Raw genomic sequence first — 11,895 nt, forward strand, 5'->3', positions numbered from 1 at the left:
TTGCTCTTTTTGTTAACGAAAGAGAATGGAGAGTTGAATTTTTTTTGGCAAATCTAGTTATGCTCCATAAGGCATCAAAAAGAAAAGAAAATTATTACAACTAAAAGACATGTATTTGGATTATTCAATGCTTATATATGACCTGTAAATGATTTGCCGAATACCAAATGGTACTAATGTCTCATACCAAACCCAAATACCATAATTCTAAAATTTTACTCTCGAATACCATACCAAATACCAAATTACCAAATATCAAATAACCAAAAATTTCGGTTCGGTTCAATATTCGCATGCCCACCCTACTTGTACTATTCTCCATGGAGAGAGTGCACAAGGTGCAATTGTTGTTAGCTTATGATTCTCTTACTCCATCTTATCTTAAATTAAAATGTGCTCTTTTATCTCTCTTTGTTACATCTATACTATTTTTATGATTTGTTTGTTTAATCTTAATTTGGCACAGAGTTATAGAGTAAAATTATTAGAACGTATAAAAGTGATCTTAGACCTATTTGCATGGAAAATTAAAACTAAAAAGGAAAGCAAATAAAACAAATTGAAAAGAGAATGAACCTAACAATTTCATTGATCAGCAAAAGCAAAAATAAACTGATACTATTAGCATATAAGAAACGAAAAAGGACTTGGTCCAAATTTCATGCTGTAAAAGCGCCGCCGCCACGGGAACCACCACTACGGCCGCCGCCACGGGAACCACCACGACGGCCATAGTCATCCTCATCAGAATCATCGCAGCTTCCATACACATCATCAAATCCCTTCGGTTCATCATCATCAGAATCGTCAAAATTATCTTCATCATCAGAATCGTCTTCGACATCTTCTTCCAGATCAGGACGTTTTTTACTACTGGTCGATCGGCTTCCACGTAGCTCCATCAGAGACAAATCAAAAGCAGGCAAAGCGGAGCCGATACCAATCGGAAAGTTCCAATTCAGAAGAAATTCATCAGCATTTGAAACACTCAACTTTTTACCATCAGAAAAATGTCCAGTCAAAATCGACTTTGGTTGAAATTGAGGGGAAATATTAGATGCGTCTGCAGAGGCGATGGCGGCCGTAGCTGCGGGGCGGAGGAGATGGCTGTGAATGAGATTTCGGAGCGAAGTTTTGTTGGTTAAGCTTTGAAGCCTAGATACAGCAGCCATGGTTGCTGAAGTTGTTTAGCTTCACTGAAAACGAAAGGGTTTTATAAGGGTTTAAGAGCCCTAGGGTTTTGGAGGGTTCTAGAGATTTATTAAAAAAGAAGGACTTATAAAATAATTTTAAGCTGCCGGGGAATTTAATTTCAATATATATTTACATATTTTTCATTTTTCTTGAGGTAAAAGGTTTTATTTTGTTGGATAAACACTTCCTCCGTTTTATATTAGTTTTCATATAATAAATTTAATATTTTAAGAAATGTGTATTAGCTAATAATAAAGATAAATAAGGAACTGAGCATTTGTTTGGTACAAATATAAGATAAATTAGTCTCGCCTTTTGTCTCTTATCCTTCATAGTAAATGACCACCGAGTAATATGCATCTAATTTTAGTATAGTAAATAAATAAAAGTAGACGGATAAAACAATTAGTTCTATATTGATTTGTAAATTGATAAGTATTTTAAAACGAATATGTTTAGCAACATCGACAACTAATGTGAGCCGGAAGGAGTAGTAATAAAACTTGCTCATGGTAAATGAATTTAAGTGATCAATTTTGTTACCATCCATTTCTGGTTATTGCTGACAAAATATAACCAACAGACAATTAAACAAAGGACCAATTGAAGAAGGGAGAAATATGAGAAAGATAATAAGAGATACAAGTAATACAGTTATAAATCTCTATACCGACATTATTTGTCTCGATACTTTTCGATTGTTATAACGAAATACTATTGTAGAGAACAAATACAACATGAAAAGTGAAATCAAAAGCAATTGTTTCCAAAAAACTATGCCCTGTTTATTCTGAATGTGTAAAAACAATGTTTTGTATAAAATAATCTGTGAGAAATTAGCTAATTAATTTTCGTAATGACAACATATATCGGTCATTCTACATAAGTATATCAGCTTTCTTCCTTTTTAGAGAATTAGTTCTGTAACCAGTTTCAGACGTTGAAGCCTTCAGCTCGAAGACATTTAAGATGAGCTTCGATCCATTTCTCACAAGCTGATTCACCGTGTTCCACAATGCATTCATCTCTCACCTTCTTAGTCTCTGGACAAGCACAGCAGATCTTCTTCTTTGGCTTTGAATCTGCAGGGACTGTAGCGGGAGCTGACTTTTCATCATTTGGAAGTTGTGACGAAGATGTGGCTGTTGAAGTGTTCTCCTTTGATAGTCCATCCCCCAGTTGCGATGAAGCACCACCCATTCTCAAAGAAGGCTGCAAAGAGTTGGGAAACAAAAGATTGATGATGGCTATCAGATTAGCATTACTCACAAATCAGCCAACAGAAGGGTAAAAGATATACATATACCAAATCGTGTTAATAGAACCAGCCTTCCGAAAGACAAAAACTACAACAAAGGTACCTATCTTTCTTTTTTTAATTACAAGCAATGAAGAATATTTCAGATGGTAAACTAGTACTGACCAGTGCAAGAAATTACAGACTGTGCAACTTCTCTATCGTGCCTACCAATGCATGTAACATTATTTACAAGAGACAAGTTGCACCAAGAAAGCTAGTAAAACAATACATCTGTGTTTAAGGCCAAGTATGTATGTCCCTTTGCCTTAAAAATTCTATTGTTTCTTTCCAGCCAACAGTCCACCAGAATACGTGTGGTATAATGTTCCAAGTCTTAGTGGACTTCTTGTTTAGTCCATTTCTTTTCAAGCAATGCAGTAAACAATAATAACTATCTAAAGTACGGATAACCTTCGAACTATAACTTTGTCAAACAAATATGCTGCCCGACAAAAAATAGTACCCTACCAATTATCATTTCAAATTACACTTTCCACTATCACACTTTAAAAGGATCAAACTTCTAACAACTAGTGATGAATTAAGAACAAAAAGTGCTAATGAAATCCGATTCAAATACCTAACCACCACGCCACCACCCATAAGAAGAGAACATGTTGGAGAGGAGAATACAAAGCCGTTACAAGAATTTTACCATCTTCTGTAAATTTCCTTCTCTTTTTTACTTTCCAGAAAGAGAAAGGTCTAGAGTCTAAAATACCTCTGCCATATCTTATTACATTCCACTCATCATTTACTTATACAAAGGAAAAAGAAAAACATATGGTACTGTTTTATTTAGATCAAGAAGAAAATTACATCATGTGTTACCTCCACATGGTACATCCACCCGTAGTTATAAATCCTACTCTTTTGCATTCTAAAGTACCACCTCTTCTTCGTATTTTCTCCTTATTCAAGAGCTACTCCATCTACTATAAGTAGAGAAACTTTCTAAGTATCAACACACGCTCTAAAAGTTCCAAGCAATTTCAATATGCAATGCTTTCATATGACATAATTTATTCTTTCTACCCCCTCCTTAGTTAGCACCCTTCCCCAGCTAACATCTTTAAAACGAAAGACTTAGATACTTATCTATGTCAGTGTATAAATATCTTCTAATCCTTCTACTCTCCTCTTTCCATTACTTCGTGTAAATCACAGCAAACAAAAGTATGGACTAATGCTAACTCCTCCAACAATATAAGAGTTCTTCCATTAGATATGCTACTTCTTATCACAAGAAGTACTGTCCATCCAGGTCTGCAGGATGCAGTCTAGATGCTTTTATCAAGTGAAATCCTAATAAACATAAATAGCTATGTGTTCTATTCTATCACAAAGCACTATATGCAGATCTAGAGGCAAACCCCTCGACAAAAAATTCACGGTATATATAAGGTATTTTAACAAAATTGTTATGTGTATATATAAATTTTGAAGTTGACTTAGTAATTGAAAGTGTTCAAAATTCACCAGCACTACATTTTTAATTTTCGAACCTCTGATTGAAAATCCTAGATATATATCAACATAGCTTTGGGTTTAGCACCAACTCTGTTCAACAAGTCACTAAAGGACCAAAGTGAATAACACTGACAATACATAAATAGCTGAATATTTCAATTGACACAAAGTAACTCATATAATAAGAACTCAGAATCCAAAAAAAAAAAAAAACTATCAGTAAGAAGATTTCATTACAGTTATCCTTCAATTTGTGAAACTCAAATAAGCATAAAAAAAATTGCTTTAACCCTAATATCAAAAGCGGCGATGCAAACAAAAAAAATAAATCAAGGATTTAAGCGTGTGAGCTGCGAAAATTAATTGAAAAACACCATGGAAGAGCAGATGCAGATTCATTGGAAGTTGTAATCAGCAAAATAAACTGAAAATACAGATTTTTTACGTACCTTTTAGTTCGTTTTTTCTTCTCGCCCAAGACAGGGTTTATGAGAGGTTTATGTGGACAAATTCCTAGCTACGTTTTTCCAACAATGGCTGCTTTTATTGCCTTCAAATTTCTATGAAATATCAAAACAACCCATAAGTTTTCAAATAGACACCCCCACCCCTTCTCTTTGTGTTATCACGCAATTTATCGTGGCTTTCAAATGTGATTTGTAAATTGCGATTCGTGCTTGTAAATCACTTTTCTCGAATGTGATATATAAATTACAATTTTCAAATAATTTTAAAATGATTCTAGAATGTGATTTGTGAGTTATACTAATGTGACTTTTAAGTTCTATTTCAGGGTTCGTGTCAAAATAAAAAAAAATGTTAATATTAACACTTTGTTATGAAAATTTGTCTTGCCTTGGTTATATAGTTGTTTGGACTTCAATGGAACCAAAGTATATATAACACATACATTTGTTAAATCTGGATTCACACCAAACACCGGGTGGAAATAAAAAAAAAAGATTACAACACTACTATTCTTCCTGCACTTTATCATCATGGCTAGAGGTAACACTAAATTCTGCTGCAATTATGCATATGTTTCCGTCTATAAATTCTAATGATAGTGAAAACGAGGGTTCCAGTAGACGAACTCGAAAAAAGGCAAATATGACATCTACATAAAAAAGAAATGACCAACCTATTATTTAAATAAGTGATATCTACAATGTTAATTGAATTGATATTCACAACCTCAAAAGCAAAACTAATTTCTTTCTTCTCACATTGGACAAGTAAGTACCTATCAAAATTGTCCTAACCTTTTTGTTCACTAGTGAGGAACAAATAGGTTGTATAAATAGATTCTTTTCTTTTTGCTTCCAAAAATGGAAGGCAAGAAAATCAAAATGTTGTGCTGCTTCCCTTACTCCCAGACCCAACTTTCCGATGTCGCCTTGAGTTAGACTTCCTTTCACCTTTTCCGCGCTTTGGAGGTCTCCTTACTGGAGGTTTACTAGAAGAACTATCACGAACAAAAGCCGGTGGAGGATGTGCATGACTTCTCACAACTGTCATGTGAGCCCTTTGCTCCAGTAAATCTCTGTGGTATGCCTGCATAGATTTGGTATACACTCTTATACTATGAGAAAGTATTGTATGTACAGAACAGCAAAAATTAAGGCAAATAACTAAGCTAAACCATAAAAAAATTGTATCCAAATTTTCCCAACTGAAGAATCGAAATACTTGAGTCTTTAATATTTAGGTTTAGGGTGGAAGAGTAAAGGAGATTTTCCTTTGTGGATACCTGTATCACGAAATTCCGCCTCTCACAATCCAAAAACATGTTGACGTTCCAGCTAACTTTTGCCATCAATTTGTCCCTGACAGTGGAAAAGCTCAGTTGGTCCCTAGAGGTAAAACGGTCAACTTCATTGAACCACAGACAGGTGAACAGATTTGTGATGGGAATATGCTCCTTTATAATAACACATCCTTCGGGAACATCTGCAAAATGTTGAATGAGCTAAGTAAATTTTGAGCGAGTGGTCAAATGAAGACAAGGTGTAAATGTGGACTCACCACTAGTAATAGGAAGCTTAGCCTCTGAATATGCAGTTAAACCTTCTTTCTTGTAGAAATCAATTTGGTGGTCGATGGATACATTATCATACTTCCCTGCAGCTTTATTAGCTTCCGCTTCTTCAAAGACATCAAAACGTCTATAATGTCTTGAAATAGCAAAAGTAGCATTCTGGCGCCACAAGAATCTGAGATAAAGGAATAGGAAAGAAGAAACTCATAAAGTTATAGTAGAGGTGAGATATCGCAACTAGAAGGTGTAAGCCAACAAAAAGAATGAATCATTAATTCGGTTGCCGTACACGCCACTAAAACAAATAGAATATGGCCATGTTGAAAAGAAATGACACAGCAACAGGGAAAAAAGATGAAAATAAACTACCAAACTGTTGCGCCTGTCAAGGTAATCCTCAATAATTCATTGGTCATTGTCTGAGGGGTGGCATCATAGGAAAACCCTAGGGCTGCACTATCCTGCCTAATAAATTCTTACAAATAGTATGTACAAAACACATTCAAGGTGCAACCCACAAATAAAAGATGGGTGCCATTATGGCATTGACCATTCATTGCTCAATACTTCCACTACTACAATCATTTGATCAATACCTAAAATGAGAAGATACAGGTATGTATATTATTTTTTCTTAATTAAAAGTATGTATCTTATCCTTTTTCTCCTTTGGAAAATCAACCTCATCAATGATAAAAACACTTTTTGAGTTTGCGTATAAAATCCAGGAAATAAAAAAAAATCAGCAACAACAATCTGGTTTTAGATGATGCAGACCTTCATCAGCTCCAACCCCCAGTCATAACCCCGGAATTATCAGCTTCACCCCACAGCTAACAGCTTAGCACAAGTACTATCATATGAGTAGCAAAAAATGATGTGCATAAAAGATGAAAACTATTATTGGGAAGCTTAAACGAAAATGAATTAGATCTATTACCAAATAAAAAACATGTACAGTAGCTAGCCATTATTAAAAATCGTTTTCCCTTATCACCAATAATAAGACTTAATAGTAGAATCTCTCCAAGCACAAGGTATTCCAACCGGCATACAAGGACACGAGTCAGTAAAACCAAATGTACCTCTCGAGAATCTGGTAAGGATCCACAATGAGCTGAAGCTTTCCATCTATCCAAATAGAATAGCGGACATTAGGAAAGAGCCTATGCAGTAGGAGCTTAGGTACCTGCCACAGATACATCTCTTTCAACCAAATCCATATTCATATGTTCTACTTCTAATCCACACTTCACATATGAAAGAGTTACTGAAATTATACGCCATGAAAGAAAAATATAATGAAGTCAATTCAAATTGATGACAGATGAATGATAACAGAACCTCTACACCCAAAAAGAAAAGAAAAGGTAAAGACATTGCATATATTCTATTACCTCTTGGCGAGTAGGTTTGTTCTCATCACCATATGTGAAGAAAAATTTAGACAGTTACATTGTCATAGGACTAAGGTTTAGTGGTAAGAGTGCAGTGAGTGATGTGTGGTTTAGGCACATGTAACGGGTTTAAACCCTTCTGTAGACAAAAAGCTAAGTATTTAAGTGGAGAAGGGTAGAGGGATGGTCCCATTACCCACCGAGTTTCGAACCATGTGCCTCTAGCCCTCAGGGATTTCTCGATTATCTAAAAAAAGAAGTGAAAATTATTTTGGCATCATGGCCTCAACCAAAAGATAGTCCCTCAATCTGCTGACAATCATTTCCAGTCAGAGGTGTAAAAGACTAACTTAACAGTGATTGCGGAGCTATACTACAAAGTCCCACAATAGATACTTAATGTTAGTAAAAGGCAAAAGCGATATATGATACCCAAGTTCATTGCTTTTCTTTCTTTCTTTTTTTTTTGGTTTCCTACATACAACATGCTTAGAATTTAGTGTCTTTTCATACCCAGATGCCACATCAAGCACTCGCGTAACCTCAACTGGTCAACCCCTTAGAAGAAAGAAGATTAGAGAAACAACAACAAACCCAGTGTAATCCCATAAGTGGGGTCTGGGGAGGGCAGGATGTATGCAGGCCTTACCCTACCTTTGTGAGGTAGGGAGGTTGTTTCCGAAAGACCCTCGGCTTATTCGAAACATGGTAGAAAGCAGATTAGAGATCAGGTTTAAAATTTGACAGAAACCTTGATTGAGATAGGGGGATTTAAAAGAAAACTAGAAGAACAAACCTTCCCATTGCGTCTCGCATCAGAATAAGGCACATTGCGAACAAGAATAATCCTCCATAAACCAACCCTATTTCTGCTGTCCAAGAGGCTAGAGTTCTTCAAGGATGCTTCTGTTTCTTCATCAACAAACATATAAAAGGGAACTTTTTCTCGTGTAGTTTTACCCCAGTTCTTTGGCTGTTGAATCACGTCATAATTTCCTGTAGAGCATTTATGTAGATATAGGTAAGGGATATCTGCATTTCTTTATGCTAATGAGGTTCACAGTGCTGTAGATAGATGATTGTGGTTTTGATACTAGCCACTTCTAGCTTGGCTACATTTTCTAATCCTCTTTCACCTTATACTCCTAGATTATTAATTAAAATTAAAAAGATGAAAATATGGAGCATAGCTATAGAGTACCAAATATGGCTGATGCCACAATGACATCATGGAATTGCTCCATCTCCTTTAGATCTGCCGCATCAATGTCAAACCCTGTTCTATCACCAGGTCTACAACCTTGGACAAATCTGACCCAAATATATTAGGGATGAGACACAGAGCAAATACTCTAGAAGGAGGACAAAACACTAAAGCCAACAACAATAAGACAAGTGACTATGTCAAAATGACAAGTACAACTTACCCACAATGCACAGTCATTGACTCTTTTATGTCAAACGAAGCATTCCTCTCCACCAAAGAAGGGTACCCACCAAATGCAGAACCCCTGTGAGGTTCAGTCTTCATGGGAATTTGCTCGTGGAAATAAGTTAAATGCTGAAGCCCGGGTGACACTGACGGGACTCTAGGCATACGAGCTATTGCTTGCTCCACAGGAACATAGCATACAGGACATGCTGAATGAAAATGAAAGAGAGCACAATCCAGATTACAACATTATGAGAAGTGCTGATCAAAGCAAAGGATATAATACAAATTTGTGAAGCTAAGAAATAAGATAAGGTTGGAAACAAGTGAATTTTACACTTACGTCGAGGCCCAATTCGCCTCCTATCACCAGGTGGAGGAGGAGGGAATGCAAAATTTCGACAAGGATCGGGAAAAGCAGAGGAATCTTTAGTCTGTATCATAGCCAAAGCATGGGGAGGAGGAAGCTGGGCATTATGCTCATCGCATACCATAACCTTCCTGGGCAATAATGCAGATAGATGGTATGTGCTGTTTTCAAACCACTCCTTGAAGTCCAATTCAGAACTCCTTGATGCATCCTCTGATAATCGCAAAAATCTTGTAAGAAAATCAGGAAATCCATCTCATAACAAATTACAAAAGTAACTTCAATACTAAATAAAATGCAGTATACAAGTGATGATGGTTTTGCCACTTCTCACGAAAAAATAAGGCTAGCACGACACTACCATGCATTCTTTTTTTCTCTTTGTTGGACATGAAATAGATCGATACTCCAATGATGCTCAAAAGAAGAAAGACAAAGTAAGAGTAAACAAACAATTCACTGTAAATCTATGATTGCAGTAGTGAGACAAATTAAGTGCATTTCTGATTTCACACTCAACAGGGGATAAATACCTACTCCTTTTGCTGCAACGCCACCCCCAGAGAAAAAAAAACTATCAATGTTTTTATTTATTATCAAATCATTATTCCCATTAACAGGTGTAGGACTTTTAACTTATGACTTCCAAATAAGACCCTTACAGAGAAGATGTTCTAATTTAACTATATAATTTGTAAGAACTAGAATTATCTGTCTTTCCATATTTATTTTATTATTTTACTCCCTCTGTTTCAATTTGTTTGACTTACTTTCCTTTTTAATCTGTTTCAAAAAGAATGTCTCTTTCCTCTTTTGGCAGCTATTTAATTTCAACTTTACACCTCTTAGGAAGAATCGAAACCATAGAATTCCAGCTTCGCCGTCCTTACCTTCAATCCAATCTGATTCTGATTCCGCGGAAAGTCTTTCAAGTTCGGATACGATCACCCAATATAACCCTCCTTAACTGCCCTAGCTTCTTGCCCTTCTACATATTTTAAATTTAAGACCACAAGAGTCTTGACTTTCTTAAACTCCATGTCAAGTCAAACCCAACAAACAAACTAGACGGGAGGGAGTCCTAAATTTCATGATGATATTAGGTTACACCAATAGAGCTGGAGGTCAAGAACAAAATTTAACACACTTTTCTTCAATACATTAGACGTTACAACACCAGAAGCCAGCGTACAGCAAAACTCCATTGCTCTCATAATACAGTCTAGAAAATGACAGACTTCATTCTATTCCTTGCAAATTGTAATTACTCAAACCTTTGACTCTAATTCATTTTCCAGTGGGCTGCATCCTATGTATCTTGTTCAGGTGTGTTAAAACCAACATTTTCATTTTAATTGGTCGTTTCCTTCACCTATCCACAGTATGCATTAGGTCCTACTAATAAAAGGTATTAGAGCATGCACTCCTCGCAATCCATCAGAAGAAATAAAGCTATTAAAGTTTAAAACATAAATAGATCCCTATTCCAGACAACAAAGAAACCAAAAGGACTTCAGGAAACGGACCTTTATTAACCATCCAAAATGCTGTAAGAAAAGCCAAAAGTGCAAACGCAGCCAAAATCAGCATTCCAACCTGTTTTCGCACCAAAAACCTTAAAATAGAGGGAAGAAACTTTTCCTTCTCTCTGTAACTAGAAAGTGATGTCTTTGAACCTTTACGCGGGACAAACGAATTACTGTGAGAGTACAAAACTCCATTCTGTGCCAATTGCTGCAACGACCCATCGCTTACTGTACGAAGGCCCAATGACCACCCAGTCATTGTTCCTCAAACCACACAATAACAGCAACAATCATCTCTTTCTTCCTTCTAAAAACCCTTTCATTCACTATACTCCCCAACTCTTCAGGTCTTCGCAACTTAAAAATTCCTCCTCCAAGGTAACAACTCCTAATCACTGTCTCACCTCCTCATCACTCCGAGATCCCCAATGTTGACGTACTGAATCAGTATAAATATCCTTCTTCTAACACAACAAATCCAAATCCAATTCTATAGATCGCCAAATCAATCAAAAGCCAATTCACTATACACCTATACTATAACCAAAAAAAAAAACATCAAAAAACTAAGTCCAACTCCAAATTAAACAATGCTTCCAAAAAAATCAACAAATTGATCTCAAAATAACAAACGAATAATTAACTAACAAAAAATTTCAAAAAAAAAATCAAAAAATTCGCCATGAATAATGCAGTACAGAATTCAAATCTGGACAAGTTCCGGCAAAATAGATCAATTCAAAACGGAGAAATAAAAGAGGTTTAACGATTTACCTGAATCAGACAGCAAATTTTTCTCGAAATTTTCTGAGAGTTGTAAGAATCCAAATAGGGCTCGAAATCCGCTTTTTCGTTCGAATTACCGGAAAAAGTTTTCTATTTGGGGGTCTGTTTTTATAATTCTCTCTCTATACGACTCGGCCTTTTTTTCTGAGAAAATGATCAAAATGGTCCTTCATGTATGAGACTTGTTTTATGTTGATTCTTAATATATTACACATGATCCATATGGTCCTTAATGTATTATAACAAGAGATCATTTTGGTCCTAACCCTAAAAACTAACTGAAAACGTTAAAAAGATGTTAAACTTTTAACTGTGGGTCCCACAATTGGTGGGCCCCTTCTTCCTCCATCTTTCTTGCTCATTTCTTTTCCTTCATCTTCTT

The 11,895-nt window shown here is 35.8% G+C and overlaps 1 protein-coding gene and 1 long non-coding RNA gene across 4 annotated transcripts; both read right to left on the reverse strand.

The window, feature by feature from the left end:
* Positions 1-1,991: 1,991 nt before the first annotated feature.
* LOC102588689 (uncharacterized) lies at positions 1,992-4,480 on the reverse strand. Its single transcript, XR_001473538.1, has 2 exons — positions 4,414-4,480; positions 1,992-2,406 (listed from the first exon to the last, which is right to left on the reverse strand). It is a non-coding gene; the product is annotated as an uncharacterized lncRNA (long non-coding RNA).
* Positions 4,481-5,075: 595 nt separating this feature from the next.
* Positions 5,076-11,653, reverse strand: LOC102589017 (uncharacterized). 3 transcript variants are annotated; one of them, XM_015309136.1, is made up of 10 exons: positions 11,502-11,653; positions 10,728-11,191; positions 9,175-9,414; positions 8,827-9,040; positions 8,601-8,710; positions 8,196-8,395; positions 7,088-7,191; positions 5,990-6,177; positions 5,715-5,914; positions 5,076-5,518 (listed from the first exon to the last, which is right to left on the reverse strand). In XM_015309136.1, exons 2-10 carry the CDS (start codon positions 10,984-10,986, stop codon positions 5,309-5,311), a joined length of 1,725 nt encoding a protein of 574 aa, XP_015164622.1. In that variant the 5' UTR covers positions 10,987-11,191; positions 11,502-11,653; the 3' UTR covers positions 5,076-5,308. The 3 variants fall into 3 exon arrangements, with proteins under 3 accessions (XP_015164622.1, XP_006348250.1, XP_006348249.1); XM_006348188.2 differs by having other exon boundaries at positions 10,728-11,259; XM_006348187.2 differs by having other exon boundaries at positions 10,728-11,264.
* Positions 11,654-11,895: the final 242 nt, after the last annotated feature.

The sequence above is a fragment of the Solanum tuberosum genome, unplaced genomic scaffold, assembly GCF_000226075.1.
Source record: "Solanum tuberosum cultivar DM 1-3 516 R44 unplaced genomic scaffold, SolTub_3.0 scf00096, whole genome shotgun sequence".
In the NCBI taxonomy this organism is placed as follows: Eukaryota; Viridiplantae; Streptophyta; class Magnoliopsida; order Solanales; family Solanaceae; genus Solanum; species Solanum tuberosum.